Below are 22,076 nucleotides of genomic sequence, written 5' to 3'. Positions count from 1 at the left end.
CCACCGGTTAGTTCCGGACAACGCCTGGAGTGTGGTAACAGCGGCGGACGCTTCCTCCTCGCGGGCGCTTCCGGCGCGGCGGCGAAGCCCACTCGAGGGCCCCGTGGGTCGGGGGGAGGCGAGGTGAGGTGCTGTGCCTTGCCGCCGCCCTTCCCGTCTCGGCGTGTGCCCGGGGGGGAGCGAGCGCGTTTGGAGGGTGGGGAGGGTCCACTAGTGTGTTTGCGCAGGGCCTGGCTCGCCCTTCGGGGCTGCGCCGCGGTAGAAGCGTAAAACTCTTTCCAGCATCGGGGCCTAGCTGAGGGGCGGCGGGGGGAGGACGGGGCGGGCAGAGGAGCGGCGGGGGCCGCCGGTAGCTCCCGCCACAGGTGAGCGCGGCCTCGGGCCTCGCCGTGTGGGGAAGGCGGAGGGTGTCCCTTCCCCTCCCTTGGCTGGGGAGAGGGTCCGGCCCTGCCGGGCGGGTGACCTGTTTCCTCTCGCCCCGAGGTAGGGGTGCAGCGGGGCGAGGGCTTGTCCTTGCCTCAGCCCTCCGTCCCCCGGCGCCGCGGGCGGTTTGGGGCCCTCCCCAGTTCGGGGTGTGGGGGGCTGCCCGGCTTGAGGCCGCTCGGCCTGGGCCGCCCCGCGCTGGCTGGCGAGCCCCGGGAGGGCGGCCGGGGGGACGCCCGGGCCTGGGAAGCGCAGGCCCGGATGTGCTTTATTTTTAGCCCGTCCTGGCGGCGGAGCGGAGCGGAGCGCTGTCAGGTGGCTGCGGGGAGCGCCAGCGGCGCGGGCTGGGCCGCCTCGGGTCGGCAGAGAAAAAAGCATCTCGGCTCCTTCCCGCACACCTGGCAGCTCCGGGGCCGCCCCGCTCCGCTGCGGAGAGCGAAAGTGCTGGGCAGGGGCCGCAGGTACCCCGGGCTGTGCTCCTCTGAGTAACCCAGGAGTCTGGGGAGATGTTCAGTGCTTGGGCGCCCCATTAAAGTGCTCACTTAACTGGTGAGTTTGGTTGGTTCCTCTCCTGTGGCTTACACGTACTGGGGCACAGGTAGATGGCTGAAACCGTGGGCCAGGTTTGTGCTGTTCCTGTTATCAGAGGAACTAATTGCCCTCTGGTATTTGTTTACTTGTCGGAATGTATTTGTATGTTTGAAACTGTGTCTTACCTGTTAGCGTTTGCTAGAGTGATAGCTTTACTTTCACATTCCCAAAGGAAAAAAAGAAACAGGGATATGTTGTTGTGATTATATATGGTAAGAACCATGACCTGTTTCAGTTATACTGTATAATAATTTTAATGTTGCTAACTGGTGAAATTGGGGCACAGTCCAGGAGGCTATAGTTTGTCATGTGGTAGGCAGACACAAAAGCTGGGTGTATTAGGACAGACTAAATCACTTCCATTTTGAAGTTCAGCATTGCAAAATACAGTGAACTAATTGTACACCTGACTTCAGAGTAGGCTTGGATTTTGTTTTTTTTAAGTTGATATGAGTCTAAAAATAGACATCTTGGGTTTGTTGAAAGTTTGTGTGGTTTCTGAATTAGTCATACCAATGGCTCGTACAATAATAAAATGCATAAGCAGTTATGCTTTGTCAGAGTGAACTCAAGTGTAAGTGGCTATTATATGTGTGCGGAGATGTTTGAAAACTGCATATCTCTGTTCTAGCGAGAGGCGTTTAAAGATACTTCTAAAACTTCAATGCTATTTTCTGATGACATTCCTTTTGTTAACTCTTCAGTGAAACTGCTGGGTGTAAGAGTTAGAAGAACATGGAATCAGTACAGTAGAGTACCTTTTTGAAGTTTCTTGCTCTCTTTACTGATTTTAAAATACAGAGGTTGTTATTGTAGCAGTTGATCTGTATGCCAGTTCCAATGAATTGAACCACACTGTCATGAAGTTGCCTCAGTTTTATAAAGAAGAAAAGTAGTTCTGTGTCTGAAGCACAAGGCCTTTAAGCTTTGTACCATATAGTCTAAGTTATACAATGGGAAATAATTACAATCTATAACTGAACTGCAGTGCTGGCAGGTAAGTTACCATCTAACAAGGAAAAAGAGTGAGTTCTTTGATTTCTTTTAAGTGACCATTAATAAGGGAAACTTAGTTACCAAGCAATGTGCAGGGTATGCATATAGTTAAAAGAGCATAATCTGCAGGGTTTTTTTCTTCTGTAAAATTTACAACTGTAATTAGTAAATTACCTAAACTCTCTCCTCCCATGCACATTGGTCTTACAAATAGGAGCCAAGCTCTTTGCCTCTGAATTCAGGACAGAATTCATGCTGCTATTTCCCTTCCCCCACTCTTTCTTCCTGAACTTGTTAGTTTTTCTGGTAATTCAGGGGTCTCGGATCAGGTTAAAGGTAAAACCTCCTCTTGAATCTTCACTGCAAAAAGTGGAGCAGAACTTCTTGGCAGTAAGGACAGCCTTTTCTAGCAGGAATAGAGCTGTAATTTTTTCTAGAAGCCAACCATTGAAGTAATCATTCTGGTAGATCACTGCCTCAGGCCTAGTTCCTCTTTAGTACTTTTCTAAAAAAGAGCAGTAATGTCTAGGTGCTTAAAGTTTTTCCAGACCTGAGGTAGGTGAAGTCTGGAGAAAACAATAGAGACAACATCAGTGCACAGGTAGATCTACTGATGACATAACTGAAGATTGGAATCCTGCCAACTGATACCTAATGTTTCTGTTGTTTTAAAAATCTAAAAGTTGTAATCATGAGAGACTGCTTTCTTCTCTTTAAACACTGTTTCAAAAGATAGTGTCAAACAGCTTGCTTTCATGCATACCTTGCTTATTTTCACACTGGCCAATGAGCAGATGTGGGCTTGGGGAAGATTACTGTGCTCTGTGGTGGTTATATTCTTATTAAGTAGCTCTGCAGTTCTGCTACTTGATTTTAGTGTGTGACTAAAAGTCTGTCAGGAAATGGCACAGATTAGAGAAAGCAAAGTATCACCTTAGATACTGATAACAGTAGTTGTGCATTTTGGGAAGTGTGGTGGTTTTTGCTATTTACCCTTTTTGGCTTACAGGAAGTTTATCTTGAAGTATGGATATGGGGGAATAGGTCTATCAAAGAATCCTTCCAGATGTGTTCCTGATCTAAAATGTACCAGTTCTATCAGTGTTTGCTAAATAGCTGGGATTATATTTTAGTGCTGGAACTTAAAGGTTAGAATGTAAGACTTGTACTGACAGTGAAAGTATATACTCCATGTTAGTACATCTCTTGGAATACAGCTTGATGTGTTTGCTGGTGTAAGACTGAGCAGCAGGATTGTATTAGCTGGCATCTTTGCATAGTTTTCAAATTTAGGTTCTCTTTAAATTCCCTGTATCATTCTGTACATTCTCTCTGATGGCTGACTTCATCTGATGATGTAGCATGAAGCATTACTTCTAATTACACATACACAGATTTGTATCTGTGGGATCACTGTAACAAAAAAGATCAGGCTCGCATGCAGATGAATATTCGTCAGTCTGTCTGTTCCAGACAGAATAGACAGACTACTATCTTCTCCTTATCTCTTCCCCCTCAGACCAATTAAGCCAGCTAAGTAACACCTTTTTTTGCACCTACAGTAATTTGCTAGGATTTCCTGAACCACGCACCTACATTGTGCTGTTCTAATAAATCACCTTCTTGTGGAATCTTCTTTTTTTTTTTTTGAGAATGTAAAAAAACAATTGGCAGGTGAAACTAGGGTAAACTCATCTCAAGTAAGAGACTCTTGAGATTGTAGTGAACTGAAGTTAAGCTTTTGGAAGACAATGTTGCCATAAAGCTTGGCAGCTCTGCAGATGGCTTTTGATCACATACCAGAAGAAATACTGCAAGCTCCTAGTTGCTGCATGTTAATGTGTGTTACACTTTGCCTTTAGTCAGACAATTTTGAAGGCTAGTGGACTTTCTAACAATTTATCTAAATAATAGAACAGAAACCTCAGTTTTCATGGGGATTTGGTCCATAATCAGGATTGAGACCTTCTTCAGAGACATTTGTATGTGGTTTACTGCAGCTATGACAGTCTTTCTGTAATGCAAATAAATGCAGGTTTTTTTGTGAAGATTTTTATCCCTGCTATTTAACACTAGCAAAGACTGCAGTGCGTCCAAGTGACATCTGAAAGATGTGAAGAAGTTGATCCCTTGCTGCACAGACAAATAGTGTGGCCATGTTAGCAGTCAGATACACTAGGTAGTGTCATGCTGTCATGCAAGTATCTTCTGGAAAATGGGAAGATTTCTGGAGCAATGAACAACCAGTGTGATATATTGGATATATTTCTTTTCATATGTTGGCAACAAAAGTATTTGATGTTCTTATGTATTTCTTGTGTGTATGAATATTTAAATCTACCTCTTGACTTCAGTCGCAACACTTGTATGCTTTGTGTTAATATAAATCCAAGGGTTTGTATCTTGTTTGAAGAATGTTGGTGTCTGGTAAAGAGGTAATAGATGGTGTAGGCTTGTTTTTATATGGAGGGTTTAACTGTACCATGGATTAGTAACACTAGCTTATGGCTTTCCAGGAGAAAACGAGTTCTTCGTGGTAGTCCATAGTGTAATAAGTTTTCATCATCATAAAAATCCATCATTTCAATTAGTATTTCCTCTTCTTTGTGGACACTGCTAACCCATAATTAATTAATCAATAATTCTATCTAATGGTTATTTTGTCCTTTTTTGCCCTTCTTCCTGTGATCAAAAATCTTTTGGGTAGACTAGAACAATGTTCAGTGAGCTGATTTAACTGTTTTAAAAACTTATTCTGTTGGGAATACAGTACTCTAGATAGTGTCTTGCATGAGTATATATTTTGACTGAACTTCCAGAAACACAGAATTAAACACTAAACCAAACATCTCTCCATCCACTCTGCCCTGTACATGCCAGAGTCCTTAGTGCAGGGAATATGCATGTGTAATAAATGGGATGGCTTGTACTTGCAGTTGTGAGTGAGAACTTGTTCAGACACGTTCTCTCCCCCCATGTCAGTAGACCTTGCATGAATTTATGCAACTCTGAAACAAGTTCTTTAAAGATATTCAACTTTTTGAGGAATGATGAATATTTGCTTGTATTCTTCCATGTTTTTGACAGCTGTAAAATATCTATGGGTAGGTGATAAAAATGTCAGAGTCCTGATTTTTGCGATTTCATTCATGTAGACATACCTCATTTATACAGACCCCTCTTTAAAGTCTCAGTAATCCTGTTCTGTGGCTGTAGGAATCTGCTTTCTATGTCACGTTGAAGGGTTGGAACAGTAAGAGAAACAAAGATGAGATTTTGCAGTAAGTAGTCCATGTCAGAAGACTTGTATAAAGAGCTGTTGCTTGTTACTGTGGTCATGTTTAATTTTTCTTCAAATCATTTTTTAACTCTTGGCTGTTTCTGTAGCATGACCAGTTCTTCACTTGTTTTCACACTTTTGGGTATATTCGTACTGCCTAATAACATACTCAGCTGAGACATGCATGATATTTGTAGTCATCCAAGTTCTTCTCTTTGCTTAGTGTAATCAATAACAAATTTCACTTGTATAATTATAGATAAACTACTTTATACCTGACCTGGGCAAAAAAATAATATCTGGTTTTCTGTTTAAAGAGCTTGAATACTTTTAGCCAGTGCAGAGCATAATGAGGAATATAGCTTGGAGAAATATCTTGGCATTTTTTAATCTATTCAAACTATTGGGAAGTGATGTTGATTACTGTAGTAGCTTCTGCCGTTTCTTAAAAATTTCACTTTTTCCACTCCTTACTAAAATGTCAATAAAATCAGTACATGAACATACAAATGCCTGATGCCTGAAGCTTGTTCGGAGGAAAAAACTCTCCCCTAGTGCATTAAATACTCCAAGCAAATCTAAAAACTAAAACTGTTAATCTCTTTCTGTGTATCTTTATTCCTAACTTGGACTTTAGGTCTTTAAACTCAATTATGTTATATAAAATATTTTAAAAGAATTTTATGAACAGCAAATATAGCAGGCTGTAACAAAGGCTTCTTATGAACTGTAGGGTGACTTTTTCTCTTTCCCACATGATTTCAGGGTCTGAGCAATCACCCCGTGTTGGATATGATGAGCTGGACTGGGTGGAGAACTTCCAAAACCTAGATTCAGTTACTGGAACAATAATTTTCCATTGAGTTAACATAGCTGTTGACACACCCTGAGTGGAAACATGACTTAAGACTTTTGCTTATATAAAAACAAAGATGTAGTATTTGGAATTCAAATGGGTAGAAAGTAGGCACTGATCTCCAGCAGAATCGCAGCTTGATGCGTATGCAGAAATATGGAGTATTTATAGGTAGTCTTAATGTTAATTGTCATAATGCATCTGTATGGGTTTGGGGTTTACAGCATGTAATGCTTTTCAAGCTTTTTATATACATTAGTTTCAGGAATCTTATGCTGCTGCTTACGAGTGGTATCAAGATTTTTGTAATACAGAAAACCACGTATTTCAGGAAAATTAATTCCATAAGAACTTGAAGTAAAACGTAGTATTTTACTCTTTAAAATCTCTGTTCACTTAATAGATTTCAGTTAGGGTTTTGAAGTTACAGGAAGTAGTCATTCCATATTTACTCAACTCATGTCATAAGTAATTCCTAGTTTCTAGGCAGTAACAAACTAATGTTGTTCTGTGCTTTTTCATTTTTAGAACCTGTCAGTCACGAGCATTCATAATTGTGTGTGTTTTCCTTTTTTTTCTCTCACAATCTAAGGACAATATATTTTTCAAGTCCTTCAAGTATTCTTGCACAACGAGGAAAAAGAAGAAACATTTCAGTGAATGAGGAGTTTTTTGCTTGTATAGTGTTTTCCTTGAGAAGTGGGTCTTTGAATGAGGATGACAATGGAAGAGATGAAGAATGAAGCAGAGACCACTTCTATGGTTTCCATGCCCCTCTATGCTGTTATGTACCCTGTCTTTAATGAGGTAAGCTACAGTTTGCTGTAGAATGTAATAATCGCCTTTACATTGGGAAATATGATCACAATAACAGGTTGCTGATCTTGATTCGGAATGCTTTGTGTCCAGTACCATCTCTTGCATTGTTTTACCCTTCTTTCCATGAATGCAACTTCGTGCTTGTCAAAGATTGCTACTTGTCTTGGCCCTGATCTTTTTTCTTACCTTTTACAGAGGATTTTCACAACAATGCTAGGTCTGCATTCTATGGCAGGAAGTAATGTACAGTTGAACATGTACCTGTGAACATTTTAATTTTGCTGCTAATGGCTGTAATTTAATAGGATATTTGTTTTTCTGCGAGTATCAGAGATGGTCAAGAGGTTCTCAAAAGCTTCTATCAGACTTCTGCTGTAGGCTGGATAAATGCAAAATACATCCAGTAACATGTTTGATTTTTAATGTGTTTATTTTGGGGGAAGTCCTTCCTTTGGGATCAAACTTTACTGGTTTCCTTTGAGGGAGAGATACTATAATTTGAATGTTTCTTACAATTTCCTTTTTCATTATGCTATATAAGGCAAGGCATGAGTACTTGACTTGTTTTGCTCTGGCAACATTAGACTTGCTAATCATTCTAAACTTTTATTGCAGCTAGAAAGAGTAAATCTATCTGCAGCTCAGACACTGAGAGCAGCTTTTATTAAGGTGAGAAGTAACTTGTATTGAAGAATGATTGTTTAAAAGGTAAAGCATGTATGTTGAAGCTAAAAAGTCAGCTGTCTTGTTTCCTTACGTCTTCATGTTTGAAGACTGCATCCTTGATCCAATAGTATAAAATAAAAATAAAGCAGACAATTGCATGGACTGTAAGTTTGAGACGTCTGCAAATGTTATGAGTAGAAATCTGAATGATAGAAGCATATTGAGCAATTTTAAACAAACAGAATCTTGTCCATGTTGTACAAAAGCTTAAATGAAGAACCGGTCAGTGACGGTAATAAGGTAATAAACTTAGTCTAAATATGACAAGATGATGTAGAATAGGTGCTCATGAGAAATAGGCATGTAGCAGGCTTTGAAAATGGTTTTTAAAGTGAATGGTAATGGGATTATTTTGTGGATGAGGATAAGTTCAATGCTTCTATTTGCATCAAACAGCAAATGGAAAAAAGATTCATCTAACTTTTCTATGATATTCTTAAAGAATGAAAATACAGATATTCCTTTATACTGTTTTGTTGAAGCATTGATATTTTGAAATTCTTTAAACAAAAATAATTGTAGACATGAAATATCTTAACATGTGAACTGTGCATCTAAGTAACACTTCCTTGTTTCTACACTTAAATCGAAGTGTACCTGGACAGTCCTAAGTCTCAACTAGAGCTCATAGAAGTTAAATGTTTTTACAACTGGTGGTAAGGAGCTAAGCTGAACACAAATAATGTAAAGACTGAGATATTGGTGGAAATGGTAGCGCTAGCTAAAAAAACCACACACCCTTATTCAACACAGCATAATTCTTTGTTAGCAGCACAGGTAGTGTGAATACCTCCAATGTTAGTCTAGCTTAGCTTTACTTAGATATGTCATCAATCAAAAGTTTTTTTCTGAAAAAATTCCAAGATGATGTTTGAGCATATGATGTGATTCATCAGAGGCACATTTATAAAATGTCATGTGGAAGATGGGGGAGTAGCACCTGTGTTTGAGTGAATTAAATCCCAATGGATACAAAATCTCTGTCTCAAAGCTTAGTGTTTATGGAAACATAACAGAATATAGAATTTGACGAAAAACTTTCTTATTCAAATTGAAATGAGTGGAAAGGCTTATTGGAAAAGTTGCTTATACAAAACCACTGATGTAATCTAAGAAAAATGGATGTTGTAGTGGAAGAATGGTTTTCAATGTAATCTGCTAGTTTAAAGCCGTTAGAATTTTAAAGTTTCTAGCAAAGTCCTGCATTATATGAAGCAAGTTACATGAAAATCTGCATTTGTGCTTGCAATATTCGTGTCTTGCATATTTAAGAATAAAAATTTTCTTTGCCATACAGGCTGAAAAAGAAAATCCAGGTCTTACACAGGACATCATCATGAAAATTCTGGAGAAAAAAAGTGTGGACGTGAACTTCACAGAGTCTCTTCTGCGTATGGCAGCTGATGATGTAGAAGGTAGTATCTTATCTCATATGTTGAATAAGTGTATTTTTAATTACACTGTTAACTAGGGACATGCATTTCTCTGTGCCTATTTTCAGCAGAGATTATTTGTTTCTTAATAGATTTTTTTCAGCATGGTAGAAGAATATTTGTATTTTCTGAATACATTTCTTGGAGAAGTTAAATCTCCCTAAAAAACATACCTGACTAATAAGAGAAAGAAAGAAAATGAATGTTTAGAACTATGTTTATGTGGGTGCATAGTTCACCTTTTGCAATGCTAACAACCAGAAAAAAAGCATATATGGAGTATAATATTCATCTGTCTTTGCTTCAAATTAAAAGCAATAATTATGCTGTCAGAGAAGGGGAGCATGCAGTAGGCTTTAAGCTACTTTAATCCTGCATTTGATTAGTGTAGTGTCTTCAGTGTCTCACTTAAATAGAGTAAGATGGGCTTTTTTTCCAACTTGCAATATAAAGATTATTGTTTCACTGTGTTCCTGTTGATGCAGAGTGTATTCAAGGCAGCTTTCTACTCATGGCTGTTTATGCTGTTCACCTTCAAATGTAACATGGCAATAACGCTGCTTTTTCTGAAGTAGTGTTTTTAGCTGTCACTAGAGACTTGAGGCAAAACTAATGGTATTTTTGAATATGTTCTTCTTGTTAGAGTATATGATTGAAAGACCAGAACCAGAATTCCAAGATCTTAATGAAAAGGCACGAGCACTTAAACAGATTCTTAGTAAGATTCCTGATGAGATCAATGACAGAGTGAGGTTTCTTCAGACAATCAAGTAAGTACTGTATTATGTATTTTTCTGCAGATTGAGGGGTCAAACTTTTTATATGTATCTGAAAGTTCAAAAGCTGTAGGAGATGCTAGCAGCACTGTTCCCATGGGAAAGGAGCCTGGTCCTTGCTTACAAATGAGTGGACAGAGTTGAGGATTTTTAACGAGAGCCCCATGTTACTAGACCAAACTTAACTTGCTGATTCCTAGTTTGAATTTCAGTGTCACTGGTCTTTGCATTTGGTCTTGCTACATCCTGTCTGACACTTACTCTTTAGAGACAGTTTTAAGAAGTATTTGACTACTAGAAGAGGATTTAATTCCACATTTAAATAGGATAGCTTAAGGATATTACAATTATCTTTTTATTGCCAAATAGGGACATCGCAAGTGCAATAAAGGAACTTCTCGACACAGTAAATAATGTCTTCAAGAAATACCAATACCAGAACCGGCGGGTATGTGCAATAACTCTTTCTATACAGTATTTTTAATAGTATAAGAGGGATCATATCCTTTTAATCAAAGTATGAATAGGAGAGCTTAACTGGTCAATGACATAATACTTCAACAACAGGATTGTTGTCTGGTAGGTCTCAGCAGTTTCATAGGAAGAGGGTGATTTCTCTGCATGTCTGCTAAGAAAAGTAAAAATTCCTATACCTACATAATGTTAGCCAATCTTCTTCTCAGTTTAACATCAAGATTCTGACTGTAGCCAACAATATGTGAACTAAGACTCTGCTCCTGGTGTTTTTGTTTTCTTAGGCACTTGAGCACCAAAAGAAAGAGTTTGTAAAATACTCCAAAAGTTTCAGTGATACTCTGAAAACCTATTTTAAAGATGGAAAGTAAGTATGTTTTTGTACCAACATTTTATGTAATGAAAGGTCTTGTTGACTAACAGGGGAAAATAAGACAAGCTTTTGGGTGTAAGCTACCTTCTTCAGGACTTGCCTAGTTTTTTTCCTCACCTGTGTCCCGAGACCATCATGGCTGCTTTAAAATACTTTTATTCCTTTTGTAATGCCTTTGAGGAAAGGGGAGTCTGTTAAATGCACCACTATACAACACCCGTGTGCAGTATTAGCTTTGAATTTGAATATGTGAAGTTGAATTTCATGGCCTTTTGTGGTTTTTCTCAGTGTATATACAAGGACAAAAAACTTATGAATGCTTTATTGAAAAAAGTAATCCACTTATTTGAAATATCATTTGTAAACACTAAACATCTGTGCAGTGTTTTCTTTGATTTACATTTTTATTGTCCTTTCTTTATAGTTCCTTATAGTCCTTTGCAGTATTTGGATTTACTCAGCTGATTAACCTGTTTATATTTGAACATTTTAGCCTTCAAAATGAGGCTTTTTCCAGGTCTTCACCCCAGGTTTTGAAGTCACTATTCTTCTATATTTCACTGTAGTGACTGTTTCGGATGATGAGTGTATTCCCCTCAGATTTTGACAGTGCCAAAGTGTTCTATGTGCTACTGTTTTAATGATGAGAACTAACTTTTATGTCTGGTCTTATTGAGCTTGGCAAGACTAAGAGCACCCAGGGCATTACTAAAGGAGAGAGGGGTCTTGAGACCAGCTGTGAATACAACCTTGCTCCTATCAAAGCATTCTTTTTTTTCTTCCTCTTATTGAAATTTGGGCTAAACTTGGTTATGATAACAAAATGAGAAATTTAGACCTTGGTAGCTTTATGATTACTGAACAGATATATAGATAAGTTTTCACATGATCTAGGTTTAAACAGTCTCAGTTGATTAGAAAACTATTGGACTGAAAAAATGGGGAAAGGTTTGTATGTGTTGTGCGTGTACCCCAGCCATACTGAAAGAGACCAGCTTTATTTAGCCCTGTGTGAAGTGAATGTTGGCCCAAGCTTTAAGTGTGTTGGGTATTATCAGTATTGCAAGAAATCCCAGGTAAGGCTTGTATTTCGTATCCTTGTGGAATCGGAAGTAATTTAAATCTCAACTGCATGTTGAATAAGACACCCTGCTCCCACAGAAAGTAACTGCACTAAACAAAAGTCATGCTAACAGGCATCGTTACTGAGCTGAAAAACTCAGTGACCCCACATCCCTTTCTTAACAAAAAGGTAACTAAAATAGTATGTTGCTTCCATATGCATGCATGCTTAGTATTTCATGAGGAAAGGGTTGGGAATTCTGGAATTACTAGGGGATGAAATGTTCAGCTCTGAAAAGAACAGGCATTTAATGATCGTCTGTTCCACTCTTTTTCTTAGTTAGCTAAAACTCTAGAACTAAATGATTGATATGTCAATGATGATGGAGAGCCAAAGTCTTTAAGTTCCTGCCAATAAATATTGTCTTCCTAGGATTAGCTATGTAAATAAGTCTGTCTGTTTGCCAGCAGTAAGCTTCAGGTAAATCACGATATAGTAAAACATCAATACGCTTGCAATTTGCAGAGCGTAGATACCAATATATTTAGTTGCCCAAATTTAATGCTGTATTTATTGAATAACATGCTTCTAAAAGTGTCTGAAGCAATATCTTTCTCTTTTAACAGGGCAATAAATGTGTTCATAAGTGCCAACCGACTAATTCATCAAACCAACTTGATACTCCAGACCTTCAAAACTGTGGCCTGAAAACTGTATATGTTGAGAGTTGTACTTTTCAATGGTGAATAGGGTACCTTTATATGTAAATTTTAAAGTTTTGACTGTATAAATTATCAGCCCCTCTTGAGGGGCCTAATGCAGGATTTTGAATGGGATTATTGCCATCTTACACCATATTTTTGTAAAACATTGTAGCTTAATCATAATCTCACAATGAAGATTTTGCATCACTTTTTGCTATTATCATTCTTTTCAGAATTATAAGCCAAAAGAATTTACGCCTTAATGTGTCATTATGTAACATTCCTTATAAGAATTGTAAATATTTGGTGTTCTGTTTCTGACATTTTAACTTGAAAGCGGAAAACTGCAAGATTATGTATTTAACAATATTGGTGGCAAATATTCAATAAATAGTTTACATCTGTTAGACTGTCTTTTTGTATATGAACAACAATGCATAACTCATCTTTCTAGAACTGCAGAACATTCATTAAATGGAAAAATTAAAATTATTTGGGTGCTTAAAGCTACTGGTAGCTCAAATCAGTATAAAATGAGGGTTTTTCCTTAAAGCTGAGATTTTTGGCTGTGACTTAATACTAGACCAGAATACCAGAAAAATTCTATTAAATGTCTTTGATAAAATAATAACCCCAGAAATGAGGTGCGCTTTTGTTTTTGATAGAACCTAAATCCCACTTCTTTCTTTATCTTCTGTTGGTGGTGAGTTAACAGGTTTTTATTCCTAGACTCATCTGAGGTTTTGAGCAGAGAATTACTTTCAATATGTGCATCTGACTATGCAGCCAAGAGTGAATTTAAAATATTAAGATAACTGGGTTTTGTATTGATACCCTTTTGGAAGAGAGGAGGAGAGAAGGCAGAACTCCTCCAGGTAGCACTAGTGATGTCTATACTATGCATGCCATAAGGCAACTTTTTTCAGGGATTGAAATCATGTGAGATCTCGATTGACAAAGCTTGTCTGTGTAGATGGTTAAGAACTGCTGATGGACGGACTCAAATTGTATCATTGTGATTTCCTGGTAATATTTCACCAGTTCTAATGAATATCTTGCATGCTCCTTTGAAGTGCACTTTGAGTTTATTTTGCAATAGAATCTTTATAGAATAAACCTGTGAAAGTTTTCAAAATATTTACGTGACCATAACTAGTAAGTTTAGGGAAGAATGTGAAGCAGTTTATAAAGCTGCACAAGCTGTTGCAGGAGGATCACTTCAGACTGAAAGAGCACAATTGCTACAGAACTATTCCTTGTTTAGGTATAAATGATAAAGAAAAGGTACAGCCAGACTTTTCTTGCACACCGGCCTCGTGCTGTATTGCTCATTTGGGGCAAGTGCCTTATCCAGAGTACAACAGCTGGGTCTTGGAATTTGGTTATCTGCTTAACTGGTCTAAAAGGGGAAAATGCTATCTGCACCCTTCCACAATAGCACTGGATGTTCTGCCGTGTATCTGTGTGTGGAAATGTTCCCTTGATGCAAGCACTGACTGTAGTGAAATATAACAATGTGAAGGAGAGTCTGATGTAAAAATGAGTTCTTGGGAATGTATGTTGTGAATTTCTTGGTTACATAAAGCTATAAACAGGACATGGTCCTTAAAGCTTGCTCTTCAGGCTGTGTTCTGTTTTGACAGTGGTGTTTTGTGTTTACTAGCAAATTGAACTTAGTAACATGACAAAGGGATGCATATAAAATTTATAGTTAAAACTTTGTTGTTTATTAAAGCTTGGCATTAATGCTGTCATTTCTTGGAAAGCGGTAGAAGAGAAGCAATGTTAGCAGCTACTAAGGCGGCAGTCTGACTAAATTAGAGTAATAATTAATTTGTGTCTTTGAATTTTGTAAGTAAAAAGCTTGAGTAGTCTTCCTTGCAGATGATTTTAACTTAAGTCGTAGCACCAAAGGGCTTAATGAAAACTAATTAGTCAGGTAGAAGAAAGGGAAAGGCACCCAGCACTTCTCATACTTCATTTGTCTTGAAAAGTGTTTGGTACTGGGGAGGCTGCACCAGTGGCTGTAAGGAGAGACATGAAAGCTTGGGTTATACTTTGAATTGGACTTAATTCCAATAAAATTCTGAGATATTTTTTTTTTTCTATCTTGGATTGAGAGGGACAGTAGCTACTGTTGGCAGTTGTTAGTTGAATGATATCATGTTTCTGTCTGCAGATGTAGTAGAAAAATAAATTAAAACCAATATGATTTGAGTCCCAGACAAGATGCTGTGTTATGTTCTGCTGATTGATTCCTTGAAATTAAAATCAAAGAGGCTATCAAGAAATGACTGTTACTGTTCATCAGTTCTTCCTAAAACCTTTATTGGGTAAAAGGTACCAAGCATAGGGCTAAGCTTCAGGTAGTCTGGCCAATGTTTTGTTTTATTTGGAACCTTACTGTGATTTCTTTTTGTTACCCTTAAAAGTAATGGAAAATTATTCATTGTAATCAATGTCTGGTAATGGGAAAACTTGAAAACTGATGTCTTCAGGTGACACTCTTCTATTGTGTGCGCTGAATCCACATCTAGTCCTCTTAGGAACTTTATTTTCCACTGAGTATGAGCTGGGGCATATGTCTGTCAAATTTTGTTGTGGTTTTGCACTTTATTATGCAAGTTACCTGAGTAGCTAAAGATAAGTTTCTCTTAAGGATTTCTAGTACAGCAGTTAGTGTTGCAAAATGCTATTAGAAAATTTCTGCTGTGAATGTGGGTTATAACTGATATGATAATGTTAACACACAGAAAACATCTAATAAACGAAATAAAACTTTGTATATTTGTTAATGAAGCAAAGAAATGTCTTAATCACTTGTATTGATCTTTCTCAGCCTATAAAGAAATGAAGAAAAGCTTAGATTGACTTATTTCTGGTTAGAAGCTTCTTGTTTTAATACTGATAAAAAGTCTTGTTTAAAAGTCTGTAAGATGTGCAGGTGCCCAGCTCAATATATGCTTTATCTGGAGTTGACATAAAGCATTAAGTATGAAATTTCATGGTCAGAACTACTATTTATCCAGACAGTAAGATGGGATAGTATCAGTCTTAATTAAGAATTATCTTTTCTTATAATCTTATCTAGATTACCACTGAAGTGTTCCTCCTTAATGTTTGTTTTGGATCTTTGTATGTCAAGGGAAGACATGCTTTGTTGATTCTGCAGGTGTTACCTGATCTTTTTGTTTTACAAAGAGACTGTGTATGCTTCTCTGAATTGGGTGGGGCATGAAAAGGTGGTTAGCTAGACAAGCTTGCCACAAATCTTTTAGATTATTCCATTATGAAGTGGAGATAAAATAAATGTAACCTAGTTCTGTAATGCGTGAGATGCTAACACCCACATTTGGCACAGCTGTGATTATCTCTTACCTTTGGAGTAGGCACTGGCTGTTCTGCTTCAGACTATTGCTTTGTCATGATCAGTCTGGCTGATCGTGCAGGTTAGTTCCTCCAGGACTAACCAGTGCCCTCTGAAAAAGGTATTGCATGCAGTTTCTGCTCACGAGCTGTGGGAACTCTTCTAGCTTTGGATAATGATTCAGTGCATTTGCTCACTTTGTCATTTTTCACTCCCCTGCTTTGTTTTTCCTCATACTCTCCTGGGCAGATGTTGCTTTCAAAAGAGACTGGTAGGAAATGTGCTTCAGGAACAGACCTGCTTCCTAGCAGCAAACTTAGTGCTCAAAAATAGGACTGAAAGATGCTCCTGGGTCATCAAGTTTGGCTTCCTGTTGCGGAAGTTAAAAAGTACCACATAACGTTGGTCATAAATCTGTCACATTCTGTTTTAAAGCCAGCTTCTTTGTCCTCATTCCTCGTTAAATGTCATTTTAAAAGTCTGAAAGAAAGAAAAAACACCTTCAAATATTGAAGTTTAATATGCTGCGTAAATTTAATTTACGATGAAGAATTCGCTAACCTTGTCCACAACCAATTGTTCTTTTTCCCTCTTCTTCACTTACTCTTGGGATGAACTGTATACCAGCTTGGGCTTCACTTTTTAAACATACACAATCCCAAGTTTTTGGTCCTCTCTAAAAAGAGTGGAGGTACAGGCAATGCTAAATTTGCTCCTTTGGGGCTGAGATAATTTTTCACTTGTGCTCATAACACAAACTTGACTTTTGCAACAAAATTCATTGGCGATGATGTCTCCAAGGTGGAGGAGGAGGAGGATTTGGCTCATCTAGAGATTTTTGTGGAGGTCATGTCCGTTAGCTTCTCTGTCCTTCCTGGCTCACAGTTTGGTGTTGATTTTGTAGACGTAGTGCTTGAGTCCTGAGACAACGCAAAATGCTTCTGACTAGGTACAATGCATAGCAATTGTCTTGCTGGATGGCATAAGGCCTTCTCCATAACTTCTTGTTTTGCACCTCGTCCTCCTGCACCCTCAGCCAGACGAGGGGCTGCTGTAGCAGCTCAGGAAGCAGAACCCACATGCTGCAGGGTCTGCAGGCAGCACGTTGCTGTGCCAAGGACTCGTGTAGTGTGGGGGAGAAAAGCTCTTCACTAGGCATTTACACCAGGGTTGATTCCTAGGTGATCATGTGTGATTCTCTTCTCTCATTTAGCATATATTGCGTGTTTTCTTCACAGCTGTTTTTGCAAAATCTGTGCAAACACATCACTTTTTTTTTTTAATACCCATTGTAAGGATGAGTGCAGCTTGGCAACATCTGAGCTGCAAGAATTGTGCCCGCATTGCACTCATAAAAAGCTCAAGACTGTGATAACGATACCTGGACACTATCAGAGCATACAAGTACAGGATAAAGGGTTTAATCTCTTCCCCTTTTCTGCCTTGAGAAGCACCTTGCAGTGCTTCGTATCGCAGGTCAAGCTGTGTTAAGATCAGTAAGACTTTACCTAGCAGCACATGCCGTGAGAATTTGCAATTGAGGACTCATTCCAGAAGATGTGCGTTGTTGGGCAAAGATCAGTTTGGTCACAAAATCCTAGTTAAAAGTTGGTCTTTGCTTAGACTTTGCTTTGCTTTTGCTACTCCTTTGGAATTCGCTTCTTGCTATGAAAGATTCATGGGTGCTTCCTTTTTTAAGCAGTAACCAAAGGCGGCCGTGGAGGGAAGTTCAGTTGTTCTCGTAGGGACTGTCAGGAACTGTGACACTTGTGAGCCCCAAGGGGAAGGGAAGCAAAAGACTGAGCATTGTGAATATTAAACTCTTCCCACCCTAGAGATAAGTGTTCTACTTACTAACTGTATTCAAGAAGAAGTGTTTTAGTGCTGTAATTCCACTATTGGTGACAAGGATAGATTTTTGGTTGCTAATTTCTAATGCCCATTCAGATATACTGTATAAATGTTTGTGAATTTGCAGTTGGTATCACAATCAAAGGTGGCATAGTGATTTTAGAGAATATTTTGTAGTGTTTCACTAAGCTAAAAGCTTTAAAACACTATATCTAAATTAGACGTCTTTGACATTTTATTATTCCATAATTGTAACTAGTAGATTTTTCGCAGCAGGTAATTGCTTTTTTCCCAAAGCTGTGTTAGTCTCCAAGGAAAAGCGATGGGTGAAATAGGAGCCTGAATGCCTGAAGTTTTAAAATAAAGAGACTCAAGTATGATCTACAAGTATAATTGATTTAAACTCCCTTTTTGCTGCTGGGTATCTAATCTCTGATAGAGCCACAGTGAAAAATGCTGTGGTGGAATGTGAAAGCAGACTGAGCTATATAACCTTTAAGAAAATGCAGGACGCTTTCATGGTAAGTGAATTTTCTAATTAAAATGTTAATTGGAGGGATTTCGCTTTGCTTATTGGGGAAAATGTGGTAACCATTTTTCACTGCTGTTTGCATAGCCATGTGGTATTAATAATTTTGTGTGGTTTTGTACATCTGCTTAATGAGTGACAAACAGAATTTTCTTAAGTGGTTTGGAATGGGAGATCAGGAATTCCTACCAAGGATGTAATGCAGTAAGGATAATAAATATTGCCTATGAAGGTTGAGAAGCAAAACTCAGGCCTAGCTGTCAGCTCCCTCTGAATCTAGACAGTTGTAGACAAATTGTGGTCAGATAACCCAGCACTAGTATTTGGGGAGCTGTGCTGCTGATTGGAGCTCTGTCAAGCTCAAATTTAACACAAGTGCCTCTGAAGCCTCACAAAGAACCTTGTTTTCTGCAGGTAAGGGGAGACAAAATCCTGTCTGTTTCTGTTTGATAAGAATTGCAAGGTTTAAGGGGCAAAGGAAAATATAACGAGCTAAGTTTTACTTGCATTTTTTACATGGTTTTAAATATCAAAATCAAATGTTTAACAGTAAAACCTTGTGCAAGTTGGTATTTTCTATCAGAAATACCTGAAGGAGAACTGAGATGTTCTTTTCCAAAGAGAAAACAAACATCCCCATTAGCAAGACACAAAAGCTAAGTATGTTTTTTTTCCTTCCAGCACAAGAAGAGACCTTTATATCATGAAGTACAAGCAATAACAACTGCTGATGATGCCAAAGTAAGTGAAGTTCAACCTGTTGACCTCTTTCTGTCTGGAGCTTTTTCTCATGAACATGCAATAATGCTTCTGTAATTCCCTGCCAATATACAGAAGCAACTTGCATTAGCAGAGTAATGCATAAGAAAAATACAGCTGAGGTGCAAAAAAACCCACGGTTGTAATCATGTCTGTTAGACACAAATTAAACAGCAAGGCTGACACACTGGAATAATTAGAGATCAAACCTGCCATTTGGCCAATTCTCATTTACTGAGGTGTCAAGTGTGATGTGTAACCTTGGACCAGTGCTTCCTCTGCAAGGACGCTGAGCCCAGTGGGACATGCGAGGTGTTCTCATGCTGTCTTTGCTGGGGAAGCAAACCAACAGCCCCCCCCGGTCCGAGCTGATGTTGCTTTCTTTACCCAATTCTTGAAACAGGCAACGAGCAGCTACCACATCTTCCTCCACGTTATAGATATTGCAGTTCTAAAACGTAAGAAGATTCGGGTGCAAACCTTCCTGACTGTTAATTTAATGATTTTAGGAGAAAATAATTCTTTATTTATACAGGCCACAAACGTGTCTCTCGGTATAGCTCTTGGGTTTAGAGGAAGCACCCGTGGTCTCTGGGTCTAGGGTTGAGGGCAGGTGGACTAGAGAGTCCGGTTGGGTCCCCGCTCTGCCTGTAGCCGTTCTGTGCAAGGCAGCAGCCTTAGCTCAAGGGCATAAGTTTCAGCACAGACTTTTTATTTGTTTCCAGACTCTTCTGCTCCTGTAGCCTTTGAGGCTGCTTAAAATGGATGGAGTTCATTTGTACAGGGTACACCTACACACTGCCATTTATTTTCATAGCAGCAGTCACTGGGCTTCGTTTTCTGTGTTCAGACTGCAAGCTCCAATTTCAGTTCTTCTCCAAGCCATTAGTCACTGTCCTTTGAGCCTAACTTTAGGAACAAGTGGAAAAGTTCGTCATCAAAAATGCCTAAAGTAAATGGGTTTTACTAGGGGAATGGTCCAGCCGCAAACTACTGTCGCTTCTGTTCATCTCTAGATGGTCAGTCTCTCTGAATCAAGTACCTGGAACTGAATTTTAGGAGCTGGCAGCTTTGTGGGTTTTCTGACTTCTTAAAAGCTAATTCAAAACCTGTACTTTCTGCTACTTGTGTACCTTCCAGGTGAAACTTCTCATCACTTCTGTATTTCCAAAAAAGCTATTTGGAGGAGAACAATGTGGTAGAAATGAGTGAAAAACTTGGCCTTTACATTTGTTTTCTTGACCTCTGAAAACTATCCAAAATGGTGAGTGTTAGTCTTGTGGGGTTTTCTTTTGGGAAGGGTTTGGGAGGCGGGGGGGGGTCAGAGAGGATTGGGGGATGATGATTTCAAGTTAGTTATACCTTTAAATAACACAGAATCACAGAATCAACCAGGTTGGAAGAGCCCTCTGGGATCATCGAGTCCAACCATTGCCCTGACACCACCATGTCAACTAGACCAGGGCACTAAGTGCCACATCCAGTCTTTTCTTAAACACCTCCAGAGATGGTGACTCCACCACCTCCCTGGGCAGCCCCTTCCCATGTCTAATGACCCTTGCTGAGAAGGAAGAATTTACGTCTAAAGATGTTTCCATCTAAAGTCATGAAAGTGGAAGCTGGATAAGTGTTTTGGTTATATAGACTGTATATGCTTCCTGGTTGTTGGGATGGCATTGCTTCTCTTCTAATTGCCTTTTACTGTGCCGTTGGTAGAGTGTAACTCTACGGTGTGCACATTGTAGGCTACAGTGTGTTAGCATAGTTTAATGTGTGGGGATTTTACATGTTTTGGGTGGTTATGTTTAGGATCAATTGCAAGACTGTCACTGCTTTGCTGACGTGATCTCTCCTTCCCATGAAGCAAAGGAGTTGTAAAAGCTGCTGCACATCTCAGATTTTTGTAGCTGGATTAGCAATGGAAACCAAAGAGATAATTTTGTATGACTTTCACACCTGAGCTATTAGAGTTGAGAAATGCAACACATGATCTACATCTTTCGGGGGTGATATGCCTAAAATTCTCTGTCTTTCAGTCTCTGCAGTAAAAGAACTCAAAGTTGGACAAAAGAATTAATGCTATTGTGAATGGAACTTGAAAACTAGAAAGTGTTTGAAATTCCATACTTAACTATTAAAATAAGTATTGAAATTTTCTTACAAATGTGACACTGGAAGTTCATCCCTGAGAGCTGCCTCTGTTAGTATGAACAGGGTTCCAGTCGTGGTAGAGTTGGAAGCCTGTTTCTGTAGCAAAGTGCTGGCGTAGGGAAATCTGCACTGGCTTTAGCAAGACCGTAACTCCTGCTATTGCTCCTTCACAACCTCACAAGAATTGCGTCCTAGCTTAAACGTAGTGTTGGTGTGCCTGTAGGTAATGTAGCTATACCTTTGTTTTGCAAACACTATATAACTGTATATCCAAAGTATATCAACTTTTTCCTAATGTGTAGGACATCACTCAATAGGTAACTCTAAGTTGAAAAGGAAAATCAAATCCTAGTGTCACTTGCAGGTTCGGAGAGGATTCAGTTTCCTTTCTCCATGGATCACAGTTGTTAGAGGGCCAGTTTGCTTATTGTGAAAAAATCCCTCCTTTGTGCTACAATATTCAATACTCAAGTCAGAATTGCCATCAGTGTGGCACTTTTAAAATAAATATAAAACCCCTTTAATATCTTTGAACCATGCACTGAACACCTAGTCCCCATTCCTAACTCTTCTCAATGACAAAAATCAAACATTTGTTCTTGATACTGCCAGCAAATTTGTGGCACCATGAGATTTATTTCCCATTTTAAATGAATGAAGTCAGATGCTATTATGTTGCATGTGACACAACTAGAAATGTCTGCTGTGAATTGCCAACCAGCATCCCTTCGAGCTGGTGGGCAGCTTGAATTCGTCCCTGTTCTGGCATGATAAAGAGCTGGGACAGAGCCTGGAAGAACAGGGATGTGGGGCTGTGCGTACCCAGCCTATACTGGACTTGTGCATGAATTTGTCTCATTTTTCTCCTGTTTCTGCTGTATGGCTGGCATCAGTGGTCTGTTTTT

The 22,076-nt window shown here is 39.0% G+C and overlaps 1 protein-coding gene across 1 annotated transcript; it reads left to right on the top strand.

The window, feature by feature from the left end:
• The first annotated feature begins 20 nt into the window (after positions 1-20).
• PDCD10 (programmed cell death 10) lies at positions 21-14,805 on the top strand. Its single transcript, XM_068406252.1, has 8 exons — positions 21-123; positions 6,739-6,953; positions 7,581-7,634; positions 8,989-9,106; positions 9,768-9,894; positions 10,270-10,348; positions 10,659-10,741; positions 12,437-14,805. The coding sequence occupies exons 2-8, from the start codon at positions 6,858-6,860 to the stop codon at positions 12,516-12,518; spliced, it is 639 nt and encodes a 212-aa protein (XP_068262353.1). The 5' UTR covers positions 21-123; positions 6,739-6,857; the 3' UTR covers positions 12,519-14,805.
• Positions 14,806-22,076: the final 7,271 nt, after the last annotated feature.

The sequence above is a fragment of the Nyctibius grandis genome, chromosome 8 (assembly GCF_013368605.1).
Source record: "Nyctibius grandis isolate bNycGra1 chromosome 8, bNycGra1.pri, whole genome shotgun sequence".
Classification (NCBI taxonomy): domain Eukaryota; kingdom Metazoa; phylum Chordata; class Aves; order Nyctibiiformes; family Nyctibiidae; genus Nyctibius; species Nyctibius grandis.
The sequence above is the reverse complement of the archived record's forward strand: the minus strand, read 5'-3'. Positions and strand labels throughout refer to the sequence as shown.